The sequence below is a fragment of the Dermacentor variabilis genome, chromosome 4 (assembly GCF_050947875.1).
Source record: "Dermacentor variabilis isolate Ectoservices chromosome 4, ASM5094787v1, whole genome shotgun sequence".
In the NCBI taxonomy this organism is placed as follows: domain Eukaryota; kingdom Metazoa; phylum Arthropoda; class Arachnida; order Ixodida; family Ixodidae; genus Dermacentor; species Dermacentor variabilis.
This window is the reverse complement of record NC_134571.1, coordinates 2,887,358-2,910,612: the sequence shown is the minus strand read 5'-3', so window position 1 is coordinate 2,910,612 and position 23,255 is coordinate 2,887,358. Positions and strand designations below refer to the sequence as shown.

Here is a 23,255-nt window from a genome sequence, read left to right as displayed (position 1 = left end):
AGCCTTGGTCCTCTGAGCGAGTTCATTAAACTGAAATATTGACTGTTCCGAAATTCGTTTAAGTGAAACATTTTTGCATAGAATGTATAAGAAAACTGCCGGGGATTTTTAAAAAGTTCGTTATTCTGAAATATTCGATAAACTGACGTTCGTACAAGTGAGAGTTTACTGTATATAGCCAAACCTGGCAAACTGTGGTAACCCCTCCTCGTGGTAAGGCGTGCGTAAGTACAGTATACTATAGTCGGATACAACTTTAGAAAAACAGGGGCGTTTGCTCCTCCGAGGCGGAGGCACACGAGCACCCACCAATGGGCGCGCACTCTGGACTAACGTGATCAGCCGGATGGCCGGTGAGCCCGCCGACAGAGAAGATGTTAGAACACACACCTATAAGCGAGATATAAGAAGGAAGAAGAAGCACATGCTTGCTGTGGTAAAGCTAGTGAAACGATGGAACATATTTTATTAGAATGTGAAGATATCTGCCCAGCAGTCGATTCAGGCACCACTGGACTCCTTGAAGCCCTTGGGTTCAGCGAGAGCAGAGGGAAAGTAAACATGTCTGCAATAGAGATTAGTAAGTGGCAATTGGAAGATTGGTGGAAGAAAAGTGGGGAAACGACAAAAAACGGGGACGTACAATAGCAAAGTTCACAATAGGGGGTCAGAAAATTTGGTTGTGGGAATGCATCATTCTTTTTTCTTTTCCTTTTTTTTTACCTAGGTAGGACATTAGGCTGTATAATATCAAGAGCTTGGTGGCGCAACCCACCGCTTCGTTCCAAAGGGGACGCTCACAACACCCATCCATCCCATCCATGTGCTGTCACAGCAGCAGCTCGCATCTCCTAAGTGCAGGCAAATTTGCACTTTTTTTCTTAAAAACCAGGATATTAACTGTGCCAAGTGTCGTACTGAATGAATTCGACACCGAAATGCAATCATTCTGTAAAAATTGAGCAAGAACAGTGCAGCGGTGAGCGCAACATCATTTTTCGAACACGCGCAGCGAAATATTCAGGACGCACCCTGTATAGTAACTGATCATAAGCCTCTACTGGGATTGTAGCACCATGCAAAGCCAATGCCGCACGTTTTTCACCAAGGATGTTACGATGGTAGCTAATGCTGTATGCATATGACTACGAAATGGAGTATGGGCCCACGCAAGGCTTCAGAAATGCAGATGCCCTTAGTCGACTGCCTGCACCAATAGAGACAAGCTCGACTGAAAAAAAAGCTGGGTGAAGTGTGAATGCTGCAGACAGCGCCTAAAATTGCTTAGGATGCCTGCAAGATTGCTCTTTGCATTTGGAGTGACCCAACCTTGGCTAGAGTTTAATGCTGGGTTGTAAATGGTTGGCCTCATGGAAAACACCAGGAGGAATGTAAGTAATTTATTTGTCCCTAGCACGAGCTTTCGGAGTACTGTTTCAGGCTTCTGTGGGGCAGCAGGGTGGATATTCCAATCCAAGCAAGAAGTTATGTTTTAGAATTGCTACACAGCATACATCCTGGTATTGTGTGCATGACAGCCCCGGCAAGAAGCATGGTCTGGTGGGCAGGAATTGATGCAGACATTGAACAAAAGGTGCAAGCTTGTCAGCGCTGTCAAGAGACAAGGCCATAACCACCACGTACGAGGTTGCATCCCTGGGAGTATGCGAAGAGCCCATGGTCCAGGATCCACATAAACTTTGCAGGACCATTCCAAGCAACTGTTTTCCTTCTGGTGGTCGACGCGCACTACAAATGGTTGGAAGTACTTCCTCTAAAATCCATGTTATCAGCAACTGTGCGCCACAGGTTGTATGCATTGTTTGCAGTGCACAGCATTTAGGTGTGTACCTAAAGGACTACGTTGGCAAGGGGGGAAGAGTGTTGTGTCTGCAATCCTGCGTGCTGTGTGGACGGTTGGCAACAAGGACATACCGGGACGGTGCGACGTTGCTGGACGGGACGGTGGGACGGGACGGTGTTGCTGACAGTGGCTTGCTTCTGTTTGCGGGTTCAGTAGTGTTTTATTGCCATGGAACCCAGTGTGCTGTGAAGCTAGCGGCTTTGCTAATAGAGTTATAACAAGGAGCCAATGGATGGACGTTTGGTATTTATTTTTGCAACTTGAGTGCCACTTAAACATATATAAGGACAACTTGCACAGCTTACAAGGCTTGTAGCACAAGGCACAGTTTTGAGGCAATGTCACAGGCAAGTACTCAACACAGACGACACGGCATATTACCTTAGAGAGTTCAAGCTCTCTGGCCACAAGCACAGTCACGAATGCAAATTAGTAGATGGCAGTCCTTGCACGGTGCCTGCTGTCAGGGTACCTCCTCATCGCTGTCCTCAATGGCACACACCGCTGGCTCACTGTGTCGTGGCAGGTACTGATCAGGGTGGCAGGTGTATCGCTCTTCCTGCAAATGTATGAGATAAGGGAATAAAATTTATTAGTCCCATAGGAACAAAGGCCCCTGCCCAGGCCTCCTTGGTAGGCTCGAGCCATTTTTCACATGCTGCACCAGAAGCAGGTGCCATAATTTTTCTAACGTTCATGTGAGAGTGGTCCGCTTTTTCCAGCTGCTGGAATGCTTGTTCGATGGCTGTTTTGGAAGTACAGTAAAACCTCGTTAAACCATACCTTCTTAAACAGTAGTTTCGTTTTAAAAGTAGTAAAGTCAAATCCCCGACTCAGCGGCCATTGAACATAATGTGTTTTGTATCCGCATAAACCGTACCAGCTTATTGCGTATGTATCGGTTAACATGTAGTGTTTCCACTTTACGTCGCACAAACACGGTGGTGCTCATAGAGTTTCTCACTATAACACCTAGAGGAAAATCTGGCGCGACAGTCTATGGGAGTTTAAGGGGCACCATGCCGTCATGGGAATGACGGTATACAGTGGAACCCCGTTCATACGTTTTTCACCGGACCAGGAAAAAAAAACATAACAGCCGGGAAAACACAACAGTGAGGAAAGCTCCGAAAATGAATGAAAAAAAGTGCAGCTTCAACTATAGACGATTTATTTCCACAGAGTGCGCTTAGGACCTAAACAAAGTCCAGAATGGTGGCTTGCCGTTTCTTTCGCTCGCTAGAAATCACCACACGTTTCTCAATAGCCTGGAAGGCCGCATTGCTGTCAGCGTTGCTGTGAAGTGCGACGTACCTGCAGAGGAGGTCCAGAGCCACGACAGCTTCTCCAAAGCTAGGATTTGGCAACTCCCCGGCATTATGCGGCTTGTGCATCGCAGTCTGCGGCTTCACTCGCGACCGAGTTCCCAACGATCTCGGCGATGCTCTGACACTCTGACGTCCCGACGACAGCATCCACGGCGACGTAATCGTCGTATGCAAGTTTCCTTCCTCCGTGGTTGTATGTGACCGGCATTTTGGCTTTTGGCGAGTTTTGGCCGCGCTTGGCCGGGCTTGGCTATGGAACTGGCGTGCGGCTTCTTGCAGCCAGTTCCATAGCCAAGCCCGGCTAAAACTCGTCAAAAGCCATAATGGCGGTTGGAGCGCGTTGCCTACTTTAGCCCAGGCGGGTTCGGGGGGCTAAGTTGTGACGCATCATGCGGGATCGTTTTCACAGCTACTACGTAACAGCGGGGTTCCTTATACATTGGATCCTATGGAAGCTATGCCGGGACCGGATGAAAACGACGTAGCAGCCGGGAAAACGCAGTAGTGAGGAACGTAACAGCGGGGTTCTACTGTATGTGTCTGCAAGGCTTGCGTTGGCTGGTGTTGTAAGAGGCTTCGTCTAGAATGTGGATATGGCTACACAAATAATGCTTTTTTAAAGTAAAATCTTCATAAAATGTTTCCATTCATGCATACTACATCTTCACTCACCTACAATGCATGAACAACCGAAGGCAAGCAAGAACAGACTGCAAACTGTTTCAAAGTGAGCGCGAATCTTGTCTGTTCTCCAACCTTAGCGGCCCGCTGATACTTCTTACGTATCATATAATTGTGCATGCAATAAGAAGTTCTTATAGTTAAACAAAACATGTTTTTGTGTAATAATAAAGCGAAAACAACTTTTTACGTGCTGTTTTAGTAGATGATTAATCATCGTGACAGACGAGACAGTGCTTGCCTGGCTCTCGAGAATGATGCCAATCCGAAGTCACAATATACTGCCATTCCCATGCATACCATAGCACAGCAGCACCAGATTTCCCTCTAGGTACTATGGTGAGAAACTATGGCAGTGCGTCGCCTCCATTGGGCGGTCCGGCAGAACAACAAGCCTCAGAGATCGGAACAATGGCCTCCAAGTGCCCCGTGCGTTTGCGCGTGAAGCCACATAAACATCATTTCGGCACCAGCCAGTTAGTGTTGCGGCATCGTGCAAACACTCTCGTCATGTGGAAGCTCGGATACACAAGACACCAGGTGTTCAGCATAGAAGCAAAATTAGACATTGTTCGTGCTATCGAACATCGCACGAAGAAGTTGGCGCTGGCATGCGACAGGGATCTACTGTTGACTACGGTGTGTGGCGTTTGGAATGCGAAGTTGCTCGGCAGCACTGCTGCGACCACAAAGAAATGTCGGCTACGAGGTTCGACTTTTCGCCATCGTTGCCTTTGTTGTTACTGAAGTGTCGACAAGCGACAGTGATGAGTACTACACGGAAAGCGACAGCACGGGCGATTCAGGCCCAACAGTGGCAGAAGCTGTATGATGTTAATGTTGCTTTCACTGCTCCCGATAAGCTAGGTAAGGTATGCGCTGCCGTGCAGAGGAAAAAGGAGCAGGTAAAAGGCAAAAAAAGAACAGATATTTGTCCAGTGAAGCACAATAAGAACAACAGTTTTACTGATTGTCGTATGGGTGTGGTTTATAATATTCCCTTTAGGTGTGGCCAGTTCTACGTAGGGCAAATGGGGCGGTGTATCAATCAGAGGCTAATGGAACATAAAAAGTCGTTAACCGGTGGATTGCCTTCTAATATTTTCCTACATTGCCAAGATTGTAACTGCATGCCAGAGTTAGATCAATCCGCGATATTGTACAGGCAGTTGTACAACCAGTTTTGTGTGTGTGTTTTTTTGAGAATTCTATAGTTTTACAGTCATGATTTAGGCAAAATAGGTATTTTTAGTTAGTGGAAAGACTTCTTCAAGAGAGCTTGTGAAAGCACCTTTGCTGCCTTTTAAGCTTGCAATTATGTCAGTCTTAGCCTGTTCTTTCTTTGCACTGTTTGCTTTATTTGAAAATAAAGGCTAGTACATTTAGGGATGCTCTCAAAAAAGCTGATTAGTCCCTGTATCCATTTTATAAACATTTGAATTACTATTTTAACTAAGAGAAGTCTCTCTCTTGTTGCACTTATAATAAAGATTTCTAAGTTCTCTGTAACGAAGTTGCGCTGATTAAAGACATTGTATTAGTCATGTATTTGTAGCAATCATACTGAATCACATTTGCATTTACGAAATAAACTGCATTTTTTACTGCTCCCTTATGCATCTATGAGCCATTATGGAAGGTTATGTCTTTGTAGAGACAGGAAACAGCCTTTCTGCATGCTGTTTTATCTTACTTAATATGCACTCTCCAAGCACTTGCACTCACTTCTGCTGGCATTAGTATTGCATGCAACCGTCTTCAGAGGGCAGTTTCCCTGAGGTGATAGTGGTATTTATTGGCTGCATTCAGTCATAGAAATGGCATATGTGGCTTTTGCATATGGATCTATGCATTTTCATGCCAGCGCAAGCTTAATGGCACATAAGGTGCACATGCAGTGCAATCTGCTCATGGCCTGTGGAACAAGGAAAATAAAATCGTACTCATGTAGCAATATTTCAGACAGATATGCTTATTAAGTGCACTGCTACAGCTGGCACGCATGGTATAGTATACTAATACTGATCCACCAGTGTCGCAAAACAATGGTCCTTTCTAACTGAAAATATAGAGCAACTTAGGTACAGGCGTGGTGCTCGAACATTGAGAATGGCTGAACAAAATGAGTGGACTGAAATGTTTTATGTGCACTCAGTCTGTGCTTACACTGAATTGCAACACTTGCTTAAACTGTATCTTAAATTCTTAAAAATAAATGGGCATAATGAAATGTTGGTTTTTCTGCCATAAGTGCGTAATGGCAGATGTCAGATTTTGTATGGAAACCTCTAATTATGTTTCATTAGCAATTTTGGTAAACACTAAAGTTTGTGAGTGCTGGTGCCATTTGATCACTAGAAATGCTTATACTCGCACGAGCTTAGGCAAAAACTGTTGTCTTGCTGTTTAAAAGGAAGGTGTGGGAGAACAATATATACAGCACAAATATTTCCTCTGTGAACGCTGGGATAACTATTTCAGTACTGGTGTCATGTATTGACAAAATATATTTTGTTGCACTGTATTTATCACTTCTTTAAATTATTATTGGTTTAGTATTTATGCAATATTACAGCAGCATGAAATCAAGGGCTTGAGAACAGCTCATCTGGTAGGGAATTGCACAAGAAATACACTGACCACAGCCGAAGTGAACATTTTACTGTGGTTGTTGCCTTGCTTGTGCTTTTGCAGTGACAGGTAAAATAAGATTTCAACCTTCTACGATCATAAACATAGTAAATAAAGCTAACTATAGCACATGCGAAGCTGAAACAAGCCTGAACATTGAATGCGTACTCTGCAGCTACAGCAGTGCCTCCCAAGACGGCTACTAGCTGCAAGTGAAGGAAGCATTAACTGAGCTACCAGCTGGCTTGTAGAGGTCTAGGTCTAGATTACAGCTTCCAAAAGAAGGCTGCTAGCTGTGGCCTTAGCTAGATCAAGCTAAAAGGTAGACGTCTATACTAGCTGGCTGCATGCTTCCTGGGCACGATCTTTGCATGAAGCAGAAAAAGTAATAATAGTTTTAAAACAAAAATGACGATGCCCAAGTTTCAGACGCAGTACAGTTTCATCCAATTTCTCGGACTGATCGGGACGTATGCATGGTGTCAAAAACAGAGACCGCAGGCCAAGCTGCCACCATTTGAGCGTTGCCCTTGCCCTTACTTTCGTTATCAAGGTGGTTTCTCCACATTCCATGTGCCGTACAGCCACTGCAACACGTTTCATTGACTCAATCGGCATCAAATCACGACCCCCAGAACTTTGGCTGCCAAGAAAGCAGGCTGGTCAGGCCTAGCCGGCGGGGGTGTCGGGTGGCATACCACCACGGGAAACTCGCCCTTGATATGTTTCTACTCGTGAGACTACACATGTGGTCACATGCACGGTCTCATGTGACAGCAGCGCATGCAAAGCGGAGTTTGGTTTCTCTGGCGATCAGCCATGGCAACTACTACGCACACCTACCAAGTCTGTATGTTCACACACTGATAGGAACGGCGGAAGCTCACAAGTGTACATAAAGCCTAATAGCTCCAAACTAAATTTTTGGAACACTGCTTAAACTGACGGCAGTCAGGGACACACCAGAAATTGTTGCACGCCCAATATCTGCACATCACGATGATGCCCATCATGATGAGCACACAGAAACTGAAACCGCGTTTAGCGCAGAGCACACCTCTGATAAGTAGCAGAGTAAAAGGCTTCTCCATCACCTAGGCAAGCATCACGCACCCACATCGTGCTTCCGAATTTTTTTTTTTCATCCATTTGCTCACTCTTTGTCTCACGCTACTCCTCCTCCACATCACCCTCGTTGCTCTCCCCTCCCATTGGCTTGCGCACATGGTTGAGAAGCATGCTCTCTACCATGCTTGTCAACGGGGTTTTTGCATGGAAGGCGCATTATAACCAGTATTTCGTCTGACACGGCTGCACTGTAAATGGTATGCGTATGTATGGATTCAGTAAGCACAAAGGTGAGGCGTGCAGACAGGACACAATAGAAGAGAAGTGGACAACACGAACGCTGACTATAAACTGAGTGCCCTGTCTGCACGCCTCACTTTTTGCATAATGAATCCTAACCAACTAGCTCAGCTTTCTGTCGTTCTAAGTATACAGTCGACTCCCGATAATTCGAAGCCGCTTAATTGGAATTTTCGGTTAATTAGAAGTGAAGTGCTGGTCCCGTCAGTTTTGCATGTAATCCTATAGAAGAAATCGCTCGATAATTCGAAGTCCTCATCCAGTAATATTGTTTAATTGGAAGTTAATTTTCAGCCGGGATCCTCGAGGTGACCGTCATTCTTTGGTAGAATGTGCAATTTTTCAAGTGTTGCAACAGTTCCGTGCTCCGCGTTGGTGTCATTGCCACCGCAGCCGCCCGCAACGCCATCCTTCTTGGAGCGGCGCGATTATTTATTGCTACGGCTGCCCTGGCCTCCCCGATCAACTCCGGTGGGAGGCGAAGCGGCTCCCGCCGGAGGCCACGCGCGGCTGCCGCGCGTGGCCGGAGCTGATCGCGGAGGCCACGCGGGTGCCATAGGTGAACGCAGCGCTGCATACTGGCAGTGGCGAGATTGTGCGAGATTAGTCTTGACAGCGTGCGCAGCGTATGTCAGGCGTGTGTTGGTTGAGCGCCTTTGTGCGGGAAGCTTGTAGGCTAGGTTGTTCCACGAGTGATTCGGAATTGACTATACCTAGTCGCGCAGTTTATGGCCATGGCAAACCGTGGCTCTTATAGCACGCTCGACCTGGCAACGAAAGTCGAGGTTTTGAAGGAAGTTGAGAAGGGAGGTGCCGCCAAACAAGACATAGCGCAGAAGTACGGGATCAAGCCGAACACGCTCTCTAACTACATCAAGAACAAGCACACAATAATGGATGCATTTGAGAACGACAAGTTCAAGACTTCTCGGAAGCGAATGCGCACCGGCGCTTACCCAGAGTTGGAGAAGGCTCTGCTGGTTTGGATTAGGGAGGCCAGGAGCAACAAACTTCCTCTCAGCGGAGACATCGTTGCGATGAAAGCCCGAACGCTTGCAGCAATGTTGGGGATCGAGGACTTCGTTTCGTCAGATGGATGGCTGACGCGCTTTAAAGATCGCCATGACCTGGTTTTCAAGAGCGTGTGTGGTGAAAAGGCGTCCGTTAACCAGGAAACATGCGCCACGTGGAAGGACGGAAAGCTGCGTGAATATCTCGCCGAATACAGACCGGAAGATATCTTCAATGCAGATGAGACTGCACTCTTCTATTGGCTTCTACCAGAGAAGACCCTGACATTCAAGGACGACGACTGTGCTGGGGGCAAACGCAGCAAGGAGAGAGTGTCGGTGCTGATCGCGGCAAACATGACTGGCACGGAACGATGTCGGTTACTTGTGATCGGGAAAGCCGCGAAGCCGAGATGTTTTAAAGGCGTGAAGACGCTGCCTGTGGACTATGAGGCGAACAAAAAAGCGTGGATGACGGCCGAAATCTTCAAGAGCTGGATAAGCAAATTGGACCGCAAGTTTGCTGCTTCGAATCGCAAGGTGTTGTTCCTTGTCGATCACTGCAGTGCTCACGTGAATGTGCCAGCCTTGAGTGCAATACACCTCACATTTTTGCCTACAAACACAACGGCTGTTTTGCAGCCAATGGACCAAGGCATCATCAAGAATGTTAAAGTCCTGTACAGGCGGCACCTCCTCGAGTGCATGATTTTGTGTATGGATAGCTCCACAAAGTACGAGGTGAGCCTGCTTAGTGCCATCCACATGTTGGCGCGAGCATGGGATCGTGTGAAGCAAGAAACAATCGCAAACTGCTTCAGGGCTTGCGGTTTTGTGGCAGCTTCTTCGGAGGATGCCTCTGAAATTTCAGCGGAGGAAGCGTCAACAAGCGAGCTTGACGGCACTGATTTTGGTGATGCTCTCGGGGACGTCAATTTTGAAGATTACGTCGCCGTAGACAAGGCGGTCGAAACGTGCGGTGTGCTGACGGATAGCGAAATTGTAGAGATTATTCAGCCCCAGGAAGCGACCCAGGAAAGCGACGATGACGTTGAAGGCGAGCCGCAACCTAAGGCTGCCGATGTAGCTGCGGGCCTTGCTCTTGCGGAGCGCTTCTTTGCCGCTGAAGGTAACGCGGAAGAAGCGTTCCGCCACATCTACAGCCTGCAGAACTTGCTTTCAGCAGCGCGATTCGGCAAGAAGAAGCAAAGCAAGATGACCGACTATTTTTCTTAGAGAAAATACTCGATTTCGCCACAAATAAAGTGCTGTTTTTTGTGTTTTGTGCTTAATTGGAAGTTCGTTTAATTCGAAGTTTTTTGCGGTCCCCGTGAACTTCGTATTAACGGGAGTCGACTGTATATGGAGTTCTACGGAAGGGTAAACGGGAATCAGAAGAAGCTGCGTTGCAGCCAGTTCTGCACTATAAACGGTTACATTATAACTAGTCTAAGCTGTAGCGATCTACCTGCAGGGCTGTGTCTTCAGAACACTCCGAGCCCTGATGGCTGCCAGGTGCTTCATCACCACTTGAGACATCTTCTTCAGCATGTGCTGCCAGGTCCGAGTAGTCCCAGCAGTAACCTGCAATGCAATTTAAGCACATATTTACTGGCAGAAAGTCAGTTATTTTAAACTTTCCTTATATCAACACTGCTTCCACAGCAAAAAACACTGTTTTAGGCAGTATACTGAAGAAACAACTCAGATTACATGCACTGTTGGTTAGGCTCTGATGACCAGTTGGTTGTGTGAAGCACTCACTAACAGTAATCAGCTCCAGTTAGCAAAATTGGCAGTGTGGGCACCAAGCTATGCGGCAAGTTTGCCACTAGTGATCATATGCCCCGACTGATCTCACAAGCACGAAAAATGTACACATTATGCAAATATGCCTGATTCATTCTTTTTTGCAACAACATGCAGTCTGCGAAGGCCCACTGGGCAAAGTTACACAGCCTACTTGGAGAAATAGCAGATCTTAGTGAAAACTCAATTGTGCAGGTTGATTACTGGCTCAAACTGCCGTGTGTGGCTAATCATAGCAGCCATACTTCCAATGCATTGCACATATTTGTGGCCCCCTTAGTGATAGGACTTAGCATCGGGCAATAGCAAAGTGAGAAATATTTACTTCAAGTCACATTGAAACGAATACAATTAAACCTCGATATAATATATAAGAGAGACTAGTCTGGAGGAATTTGAAATCCCACAAGTAACGCTCATCCCGTCATCCCTTTTCTTGCAAGTAAAGAAAGCCTTGGGAGCTATGCAAAGGGGGAAGGCAGCTGGGGAGGATCAGGTAAAAGCAGATTTGTTGAAGGATGGAAAGCAGATTATTCTAGAAAAACTGGCCACCCTGTATACGCAATGCCTCATGACCTCGAGCGTACCAGAATATTGGAAGAACGCTAACATAATACTAATCCATAAAAAAGGGGATGCCAAAGACTTGAAAATTTATAGACCGATCAGCTTACTGTTTGTTGCCTACAAAGTGTATACTAAGATAATTGCAAATAGAATCAGGAACACCTTACACTTCTGTCAACCAAAGGACAAGGCAAGATTCCATAACGGCTACTCAACAATAGACCATATTCACACTATCAATCGGGTGATAGAGAAATGTGCGGAATATAACCAACCCTTATGTATAGCTTTCATTGATTACGAGAAAGCGTTTGATTCAGTCGAAACCTCAGCAGTCATGGAGGCATTATGGAGTCAGGGTGTAGATGAGCCGTATGTAAGGATACTGAAAGATATCTATAGCGGCTTCACAGTGACCGTAGTCCTCCATAAAGAAAGGAACAAAATCCCAATAAGGAAAGGGTTCAGGCAGGGAGATCCCAAGTAACCACGGATATCCGTGGGACATCCACCATAAGTCCCAACGTCCATCCATCCAGATATCCAACACGGACGTCCATGGGACGTACAGGAGAAGTCCATATCCTGTTTGGATGTCCGAAGGATATCTCCACGGGATGTCCATGGGACATCCCGTTTTGAACGTCCGCTGGCTGTCCATAAATAGGCATGTCCAGGATATATACACTAGTGAGTTATATAAACTAAAATAAAAATATTGCCGGAAATTTTAGTCTGTTCATATTATATTTGTTTATTTTTGTTCTCTATCGGACACAGTGCATTCTTTTTTCAAAGCAATATAAATATCTTTCCAACTTGATATAAATTCTGCCCACTTTAACATCGTAGTATTAAAATACCTTTTTTTTTTCTATCAGTGGGTCATACAAATAATTTGGAGTTTGCTTTAAAAAATGCTTGTGGATGACTAGCAGAATATATAAGCACCCATTTGAAGCCACTTATTCGACCTACAGCCAAGCGCTCAAGGTATCCCTCATTATGAAAAGGTCCGGACCTCCGAAAATGTAACTGGGACTTATGCTGTGTAGGTTCAGGTGTATCACTGAAACAGGAAGTAAAACATGTTGTTGGGCTAGTTGGTGCATTGTATTAAGAAAAAACCAGCAAAAAAAAAAAAAAATAAAGACAGACACAGGAAACATACACAAGACAGGCCTCTTCCAGCCTCTTTCCTGTCCTCTTGTATGTTTCCTGTGTGCGTCTGTTTTTGGCTGGTTTCTTAAAACGGGAAGTAGTCTACTGTGTTCAATTTTGCATACATGTGTCATTGTAGGTAACAAAAACAAATCTCGAATGCTACGCTTTTGGCGGCTGCGTGCATTGAAAGCGATTACAAAAGCTACAACGCGTCAGAGCCGCCATGCATTGACAGTAATCTCAAAGGCTATGTTTTTCTGCCCTTAAGGCGCGGAGACAGTTAGCAGAAACTAAAAACCCGAAAATCAGATACCAACTATTCCCAAAATAAGTAAATATTTTACTGTGTAATAATACAATATTTTAAAAACCTATATATATTTGCGTATATGCACGTTGAAGTGTTAGAGCTTGGCAAAGCAAAACCCTGCAGTGATCCAATCCAATCCAAGCTCTAGCCATCGTCGCCACGCCGTTTTTCATTCTGTGATCGTTTTGAGGGCAGCGGAGCACCGTTTGTCACCTTCCGTGCCTGCCGAAGTTTCCTGCTCAGCTACTAAGGTATGACAGCTACATCGATTTCTTTTTTAATTCGTTTGGGTATTGAAGTGTGTTTTCTTCACAGGTGCCAGCATGCCTAGACTGCGGGAGAAGCCGTACATGCGAAAGAGAGCGTCGCTGGAAACAAAGACGATATTCAAGGAATTCGGATCTTGCACCGGTAGCCAGCAGTCAACGGCTCGAGAATTCGCAAGTCTAGAACTGTGCAGTGGCGTATATACGCCGCACACTTGCATTAACATGTGCGGTCATGCTGTCCCTGCAAACATTTGTACGCCTTGTGATGCTGGCCACTGCACCGAGCCGACATCGAAAGTTCAGGATGGTGGTTGTGACACTACGCGCACTAAGGACAATGTGCCTTGCTTCCCTGATGGATCGACTCTACGTGACTCATCGGATGGTTTACTTCGCTGTGAGAACGGAACAGGATCCCTTAGGAGAGGTGTACGCACAAGTCAATGTGGGTTCTCTGGTGAGCAGGACCCCGGGGGCCTACATTTGCTTTAGCTACCGCAGACTCTTCATCGGCGCCCTTTGATTTTGCTGAAAAACTGTGCATTTGGGCCATTAAGGAAAATGTTGGGCATACAGCGGTGCTAAATGATGCTAAATGTTGGCCATTAAGGAATGCGCGTAAGCTTGTCAGGTTACCCTGGCATGGCAAATTTGTTACAATTCCATTGCTGCACATGTCTTAACTGCAGGCGTTTTCAGTGCTATTGAAGTGATGTGGTCAAGATTAATTCCTTCATGTCATTTCTGTTGCTTTCGCAGTTTAATAATGTTAATTCATATCTTCTTTTCGCTTCATTCTTTTTTCATTCCATGCTGCAAACTCAAATGTCCGAGCAGGGTGGCAATAAGAATTTTTGTTGTGCTGTTCTGTTGTGCTATTGGAATTGCAAATTTTCCTCTTTTTTATCAGTGTATATTTGTTCTTTGAACAATATGCATATATGTGCTTTTTGGTCTTTATATGTATAAGGTGACAATAAAAGCTTACTTGTATTTGGAAGTTGGTGTAGTTCATTTTTGTTTAGTTAAAGCACTCACTATAGCAGAATGCATTCAAGCACTCGACCAATGTAATATATATATTACATTGGTTGAGTGCTTGAATGTGTCCCGGCTGCTACGTATTGTCGCTTCAAGGTATGTGTATATCTGTAATATCCCTGGATATATATATATATATATATATTGTAAGCATTTATGCGGACTTCATCTTCATCTGTACAAAGTCATCATCAATCATCGGCTCGTGTTCGTATTTGCGTCGGCGCCATTTTTCCTTCTTGGAATAAAGCGTGGTCTCAACCGTGGTATTTCAAGTGGTGGAGGTGCTTTAAGATCCCTTCGACCTCAATCCACTTCAAGATCTCTCCTGGAGCTACGTTCGGGACGCCGCTTACGCCACGAGGCCGCCATGTCGCAAGACCAGACCGCAGCATCCACCATCTCGGTTCAAGTGCCAGCCACCCCAAATCCCAGCCCTGCCAACAACCGGTATCGCGACCCTGAAATCTTCTCTGGCTTGCCTGGTGAGGACGTTGAAGACTGGCTCGACAACTACAATCATGTCAGCGAATACAACAACTGGAACGAGACATCACGGTTAACCAACGTGCCATTTTACGTCTCTCAAGTCACCAAGACATGGTTCCTGAATCATGAGAGCGACTTCCGTGATTGGTCGTCTTTCAGGGAGCAGCTACGGCGGATTTTCGGCACGCCCACGGTTCGTTCGGAAGTTGCGAAAAAGAGGCTGTCTGAGCGCGTCCAGCATTATGGCGAATCGTATACCTCGTCCATTGAGGACATCCTCGCGCTCTGCCGCCGTGTCGACAGTGCCATGCCAGAACCTGATCGCGTGCGACGCCTTCTTAAGGGTATCGGATCTACTGCCTTCAACGCACTCGCCGCTCAAACCCCTTCGACGGTGTCGGACGTCGTCTCCGTCTGTCAGCACCTCGACGCCCTGCAGTCAATCCGCTTGCAACCGGACTTTTCCGACAACCCCCTGGCAACCAGTATTGAGCTCCGGTCTATCATTCGAGCCATGATTCGTGAGGAATTGCAAGCGCATGGCTCAACCCCTTGCAGCAGCGCTCACGTCCAACCTGCTTCTACTGACCTGCGCGGAATTATTAAGGAGGAATTGGCCTCCCTGCAGAACGCCCAGCATACCAACGCTTCTCCTTGCCCACAACCGGCTTCTTACGCCCAGATTGCTGCAATGCCAGCCGCGCCGTCTCCAATTACACCATCTGCGCCTGTTCACGATCACCTGGCACCTTTAGTCACCCGAGCTCCGAACCCGCCTTACTACTCTGCCTGGCGTTCGTCGAGGCCTATCTGCTACTACTGCGGCTTTCGAGGACATATCTCCCGGTTTTGCCGACGCCGCCAGCAAGACGAACGTCGTGGTTACGCGGCCTTTGAACGCGATGAGCCACCTCCTCGCATTTACCGCACTTCTGACGATACTCCTCCCGTTCGCCGCTCTCAATCTCCGGCCAACTTCTCCAACACGGCACTCAACACACGTGCCTCGAGACGCCGCTCCCCATCGCCGCTCTGACGTTCTGTTTCGCCACTTCGACCTGTCACCCAACTCCATGTCCAGCGACCGCAAAACTAACCAGTGCAGTTTTTGGAGGGAAAACTGCATCACCGCGAAGTGCTCCAAGTCCTCCTGAACGTCCTTCGAACATGTTATTGGTGTCTGTGGAGGGTGTGCCTTTGTTAGCTCTGATTGACACGGGAGCTACTATATCTGTTATGCGTGCCGACCTGTGCTCTCGTCTGCGGAAAGTGAAGACGCCTTATACTGGATCATCCCTGATTGGGGCTAATGGAGCAATCATTCGACCATCAGCCCAATGTACAGCACGCGTCTTCATTGATGGTATCTGTCATCACATTAAGTTCGCGATTTTATTCCCGTGCGCTCATGAACTAATTTTAGGTTGGGACTTTCTCTCGTCAGCGTCCGCTTTAATCTCTTGCCGTCAACGTGTGGTCCATATGAGCGAGACAGTTCATTGCGGCGGGAGTACCGATGAGCCACGACTGCGTTTTCTCACTGCTGCCGATTCTGTACTGCCTCCCGTTCACGAGCAAGTCATAAGTCTCTCTTCTACGGACATCACCAATGGCGACGTGTTCATCACTCCTTACGGTCGCTGTCTTGCCCGTGGGATTGTCTTCGCTTCCTGCATGGTGCGGTTCAAAGAAAGCTCTGCATTAATCATCGCTTTAAATGCGACCACTGAGACAATCCTCCTACCTCAAGGCTCCGCAGTGACCTGTTATGTGGATACCCAACCAGTCTCCCTGCTTCCTCTTGCCGCCTCGCCAGCTCTTCCTCAACAGGACAAATCTGCTTCATCTGCCCTTACTTCCGTGATAAGCCCTGACCTTACTGCTGCTCAACATGAAGCGTTGCTAAAATTGCTTACGAAGCACCAGGCCTCCTTCGATATGGATACTTCGTCCCTCGGACAGACTTCCGTTGCCTTCCATCGTATCGACACCGATGGCCAGACTATTGTACGCCGTCGTCCCTACCGAGTCTCTTTGGCCGAACGCAAAATCATCAAGGAGAACGTCGCCGATATGCTGAAAAGAAACGTCATACGTCCCTCCGCCAGTGCTTGGTCATCACCCGTCGTTTTGGTGCAGAAGAAGGGTGGATCGGTACGATTTTGTGATGACTACCGTGCCCTAAACAAGATCACCCATAAGGATGTATATCCGATGCCCCGTATCGATGATGCCCTTGATTCGTTGCAAGGCGCGCAATATTTCTCCAGCCTTGATCTTCGCTCCGGATATTGGCAAATCCCAATGCACGAAGCGGACAAAGAAAAGACCGCCTTTTCTACTCCGGATGGTCTTTATGAGTTTAATGTTATGCCTTTCGGTCTATGCAATGCTCCCGCCACATTTGAAAGAATGATCGTCACGGTTCTTCGCGGCTTCAAGTGGAAAACTTGTCTATGTTACCTCGACGACATCGTCGTGTTTTCCTCGACTTTCACTGACCATCTGCAACGCTTAGATGAAGTGCTCACATGCCTTTCTAATGCCAGACTTCAACTAAACACGAGGAAGTGTGCCGTTTCGCTAGCACAACGATTAAAGTCCTGGGTCATCTCCTTAGCAAAGACGGCATCCAGCCCGATCCGGATAAAATTTCCGCGGTGCTCAACTTTCCATGTCCACTTCGTGCAAAAGAACTGCGCAGCTTCATTGGACTCGCCTCATACTTTCGACGTTTTATCCGGAACTTTGCCAGCATTGCCTCGCCCCTCCACAAGCTCCTTGCTAGTTCCAGTTCCTTCGATTGGAACGATCAGTGTGAAGCCGCGTTCCAAGAACTCAAGTGCGCACTAACATCCCCACCTGTTCTTTGTCATTTTGATGACAAGGCGCCCACATTAGTGCATACTGATGCCAGCGGTCACGGAATTGGTGCCGTACTGCGGCAGCGCGACCACGAATTTTGCGAAAAGGTTGTTGCATATGCAAGCCGCACTCTCACTTCCGCGGAAAAGAAGTACTCGATAACCGAACAAGAGTGTTTGGCTGTTGTCTGGTCCATTCAGAAATTTCGTCCATACCTCCATGGTCGACATTTCACGGTTGTGACCGACCACCATGCCCTATGTTGGTTGTCGACGATCAAAAACTTGTCCGGGCGCCTTGGCCGCTGGATACTCCGATTGCAAGCATATGATTTCAATGTCATATATAAATCCGGACGGAAGCACCAAGATGCCGATGCTCTTTCACGATGCCCATTACCACCATCATCGGAGCACATCACATCACCTTGTCAAATTGGCCGCACGGAGGACGCTTCGTCTCTTACACCGATTTCTTCCTTGACTTCACCAAACCGCCTTTCAGTGCTTTCCACTCACCAGCGCGCCGATTCCTATTGCCATAGTATCATCAATCGCCTTAGCGGTGTTTCATCTCCGCCCAATGCCAGGCTATGGAAACAACTCAAACTGTTCAAGTTTGAAGACAACGTGCTCTACCGGTACATTTTTCACCCAGAAGGCCATCGATGGGTTCCCGTTCTACCGCGCTCTCTTCGCGCTGCAGTTCTGCAGGCCTCACACGATGACCCGACGTCAGGCCACTTGGGTTACAACAAAACACACGAGCGCATCCGCAGCCGATTCTATTGGCCAGGCCTTTCCACGAGCATAGCTAGATATGTTGCCTCGTGCACGCTTTGCCAACACCGTAAGCGACCTACTACTGCTCCGGTCGGGACCCTACAACCACTTCCTTGTCCAGCACAACCCTTCTCTGTCGTCGACATTGACCTTTTCGGGCCCCTCCCACCTACTCCAGACGGCAACCGATGGATCGTCACTGCTGTTGACCATTTGACCCGGTACGCTGAAACAGCCTCAATACGCTCAGGAGCTGCCTCAGAAGTAGCGTCCTTCTTCTTGCAGGCTGTCTACTTACGTCATGGGGCGCCTCACGTTCTTTTGAGCGACCGAGGCAAGACATTTCTTTCAAGCACTCTTAATCAAGTTCTGCAAGTGTCCAACACCGTGCACAAGACAACGTCTAGCTACCACCCTCAAACCAACAGCCTAACAGAGCAATTTCATCGCACGCTGTGTGACATGCTATCCATGTATATTCAACCTGATCATCGTAACTGGGATGCGATTCTCCCATTTGTAACATTTGTGTACAACACGTCTGTTCAACGGACCACCGGATACTCTCCGTTTTTCTTAGTATACGGCCGCCATCCAACCTCATCACTCGACGTTTCTTTCTTCTCTGGCCCCGTCAACGCTTCCCCATTCATTTGCGACCAGTTTGTGTCTCGTCTTGCCCAATGTCGTCGTCGCGCCCGTATGAACACTGCAGCCAGCCAAGACGATCGCAAACATCGGTACGATGCCTCTCATCGCGCCGTTTCCTACCGCCCTGGTGACGATGTGCTCCTATGGACCCCTGCGCGAACACCCGATTTATGTGCGAAGCTTGAGTCTCGATATCTTTGCCCCTACAAAGTCATCGAGCAGACCTCGCCGGTGAACTATCGCGTTACATCTGTTGAGGCCCCAACCGACCGACGCGGAAGCGGAACAGAGATCGTGCACGTTTCTCGCCTGAAGCCCTTTCATATCCGTTCCACTGTCTAATGTGCGGCCAGGCTGGCCGCTTCCGTCCACGGGGGAAATTAGTGTAAGCATTTATGCGGACTTCATCTTCATCTGTACAAAGCCATCATCAATCATCGGCTCGTGTTCGTATTTGCGTCGGCGCCATTTTTCCTTCTTGGAATAAAGCGTGGTCTCAACCGTAGTATTTCAATATATATATCCTGAACGTCCCCTGAATATCCATGCTGAATGTCCGCGTCGGACGTACTACAGACGATCAAAGCGGTTACCTTTGGATTTCCCAGGGACGTCCCTCGGACGTACGACGGACATTCATGGATATCCCACGGACATCCTGAATATCCAGAAAGGACGTCCGTCGGACGTTGCCCGGATATCTGTGGTTACTTGGGATACGATCTCTCCAATGCTATTCACAGCGTGTTTACAGGAGGTATTCAGAGACCTGGATTGGGAAGAATTGGGGATAAGAGTTAATGGAGAATAACTTAGTAACTTGTGATTCGCTGATTGCCTTGCTTAGTAACTCAGGGGAACAACTGCAATGCATGCTCACTGACCTGGAGAGGCAAAGCAGAAGGGTGGGTCTAAAAATTAATCTGCAGAAAACTAAAGTAATGTTTAACAGTCTCTGAAGAGAACAGCAGTTTACGATAGGTAGCGAGGCACTGGAAGTGGTAAGGGAATACATCTACTTAAGGCAGGTAGTGACCACGAATTTGGATCATGAGACCGAAATAATCAGAAGAATAATAATGGGCTGGGGTGCGTTTGGCAGGCATTCTCAGATCATGAACAGCAGATTGCCATTATCCCTCAAGAGAAAAGTGTATAGCAGCTGTGTCTTACCGGTACTCACATATGGGGCAGGAACCTGGAGGCTTACAAAAAGTGTTCTACTTAAATTGAGGATGACGCAACGAGCTATGGAAAGAAGAATGATGGGTGCAACGTTAAGGGATAAGAAAAGAGCAGATTGGGTGAGGGAACAAACGCAAGTTAATGACATATTAGTTGAAATCAAGAAAAAGAAATGGACATGGGCAGGACATGTAATGAGGAGGAAAGATCACTGATGGTCATTGAGGGTTACGCACTGGATTCCAAGAGAAGTGAAGTGTAGCAGGGGGCGGTAGAAAGTTAGGTGGGCGAATGAGATTAACAAGTTTGCAGGGACAACATGGCCACAATAAGTATATGACCGGGGTAGTTGGAGAAGTATGGGAGAGGCCTTTGCCCTGCAGTGGGCATAACCAGGCTGATGATGATGATGATGAAGCATTTCTGCAAATTATTTTCTTTTTAATGACATTCGTCGGTATGAGAGCCACATGGTCTACATCCTGGGAGAGCAAGGCTTAGCACCTGTGGAGCATTGGCAAGCCTGCAGCGAGTGAGTATGGAAGCCTCGAATTTCTTATGTAAATAGCTTCTTCTACCTCTTTGACTCTGATGAAGTCGCGGCTCAGGGAGCCGGGTGGCCACGGGCCACGGGTCCCGCTATGGGCTGACTGGTATTGCACCCTGGCACTGGGCGCTCTGACACCGTCTGAGACAGTGGGCACCGTCAACTCGGATACTGTGTGCACTGAGCGGAGTAGTACTACCTAACAGAGCTGACGTCTCCTCGCAGCTGCATGTTTTGCGCCCATTTTGGGTGTTATTTTTTGGATGCTGGTTGTTGTCAGGGTAGCGACGATTTAGGGCCTAAGGCTTTACGAAGCTGCCTATCGCATGTGGACGGACACAACCTGGTGGACCGTGGCATTGAAGTGTTGCACTTTGCTTCCCTCATTCTAGTTAGCTTCGCACAAATTGAAATTACTCATTCAACTCAAGGAAGTGAGCTTCGTTCACGTGAGCTTAGCATCTGAGTAGCCACCCGATCTTTCACTAGCCGAGTTGAACATCGTACCACGTGGGCGCTGCGCACGCAGAATTCCTCTCCCAATCTGCAATAAATGCCCTTGTGATTGTTTGGACTACTGTGTTGTTGTTCCTTTGTCCCAAGAGCACAGGTGAGAACCCCACAAACTTTATATCTGTGAGCATTCAAAGAGCTTCTCAAGAGCTCCTCAAGAGCTCCTCAAAGAGCCAAAGGGCTTTATTGAATAGCGGTACCTACCCATTCCCACATGTACAGTGGTCCATGTAGGCATGGAAGAGGTCCGTTGAAGAGTGGCACATATGTACACATTGCCACTATTGGTCTAACGGTTGATTTTGAACTTCCTTCCCTCAGCATAGCAGCCCAATGCGCTATTCATTAGACCATGGAGTTACCCAGTGAGCCAGGTAGACGGGAAAACGATTAGAGACACACAGACATATATGGACAGTTAACCCCTGGAAAGTGCGTGAAGTACCCCAAGAATGCAAATGCATTAAAACAAGTTAGTTTCATGGCTGTCCCATTCCACTAAAATTGGCTTGAACACTAACCACTGGTTACTGTTTTCCATATTTTGGAATAATGAGGGAGCAATTTGAGGGAATTTCACAGTTTTAGGAGAGCTCTACAAAGCAATTTGGAAATGTAGAACTTGGTGCAACAGGCGCAGCTGTTCTACCCCTGTGACACGTGTGAAGTTTATAAGAGGCATATAGTGATGATGGTAAGTGATGCTAAATCTTTTGTGTATGAATATTATGAATTATTAAATCTGTAGCTAAACAGCATGGCTCATCAGCACAACTTTTTAGGAACATTGCCTACCTGGGAGATCCGATGCAATGCTAGTGGCCGAGCTCTGGGATGCCAGGGGTGGAGAGAGGGCTGCCTTCAGGTCTGCAAACACAAACGCTGTTGTGACGCATCACCACATGTTGAGGAGCAGGCATGTAGTGTGGAAAGTGCGTTCTCTCTTTGGCTTTTGGCAGCACAGCAAACAAAGAGAGGCTGAAGGAACACACGCCAAAGAAGTTGAGAGTTTTGTTGTTACGAGAGCAATAGACGAGACAAGATGAAGTTTCTACCACAACACAAGCATCGACGGCTCACATAGCAGGTAGATTTAAACATACAAGGTCTCTTCCTGTCCCATTGGAGCCACTGCCTGGCACCTGTTTGTGTTGCTGAGCATACTACTGGTTGTTGTGCTTCCAAAATTTCAAGTATGGCTTCGTCATCCCACAAGCCTGGTACACAGTACTGCTGTGTCCTTCAGTGTTACAACAGCCTCAAGATCAAGGAACACCAAGACCCACTGTGAAATTATGTATATTGCAGGGAAGTTCACAGAAGAGACAAGTGGCAGCCAAATTACTCTTTTTTTTTGTGTACCATGGTAAACTGAGTGGCACTTATATGCATAGCAATAAAGTATCATATTTGTATAGCCATGTCCACTGATTGCTGGCCCTTTTCTGGATGAAGCAGGCTGCAGGATCAGTTGATGGCAAACATAGTCATGGTTATGTGTACAATGAGGTATTTTCAAAATGCTGCACTTGAAATACAGTGGATCCTGGGTTGTGCGTCCCACGATTTTGCAATGTCCCAGGTTTTACAACAGATTAGTGGAGTCCCGGTAAACTGCCCATAGAGACAATGCATCAAAAACTTTTATTACATGGGACAAGATTAAGCATGTCCTGTCTCATACAATCTGCATGAAACTGCAAACTGTACGGCGGACATGCAAGAAGCACCACCAGCCTCCAGCAGCTCCATCGTGGCACCATCCACTCCCGAAGAGGGAGAGCACCCCTTCGCATGCGGAAAATTTCAAGCTCCCCATAGCCCTTTTCCTTTCCTTACTTTCCTGCCTTCTCATTCTCCGTTTCCCATCCCGCTCTTTTCTTTCTTTTTTTTTATTAGAAATTCTTTCGATTACAATACAGGAAATAGGGAACACTGGTTACACCCATAGCCAAAGGCTAGTACGTAGGAGGTATAAATCAGAATATGTAACCAAAACTGCATACATCTTGGTTTGTCCTATGCCATGTTTCCTTCTCACTGATTTCATGTTGCATCCATTTTTTGCTGCTTCCTCTGTCTTTCTCGTGTTATAATTCCAAATATCCCTTAGTTTCTCCTTGTTGGTAGGTTGTGACAGTTCGGCAAATTCTATCTGATCTGTTGAGTTGGACACTTTCA

General features: G+C 47.0%; 1 protein-coding gene across 2 annotated transcripts in view; it reads right to left on the bottom strand.

The window, feature by feature from the left end:
• Positions 1-446: 446 nt before the first annotated feature.
• The window catches only part of LOC142578574 (fat-like cadherin-related tumor suppressor homolog), a 512,562-nt gene continuing 489,753 nt past the window's right edge, over positions 447-23,255 (bottom strand). Inside the window, exons 36-39 of one of the 2 annotated variants that reach the window (XR_012827230.1) lie at positions 21,870-21,941; positions 10,351-10,466; positions 2,246-2,423; positions 447-565 (exon numbers count right to left, since the gene is read on the bottom strand). Coding sequence is in view for 1 of the 2 variants with exons in the window: in XM_075687953.1 (XP_075544068.1) it covers positions 2,328-2,423; positions 10,351-10,466; positions 21,870-21,941 (284 nt within the window). In the remaining variant the exon portion in view is untranslated. Of the gene's footprint in view, positions 566-2,093; positions 2,424-10,350; positions 10,467-21,869; positions 21,942-23,255 lie in introns of those variants that run through there. The other variant, XM_075687953.1, reaches the window with a different exon arrangement.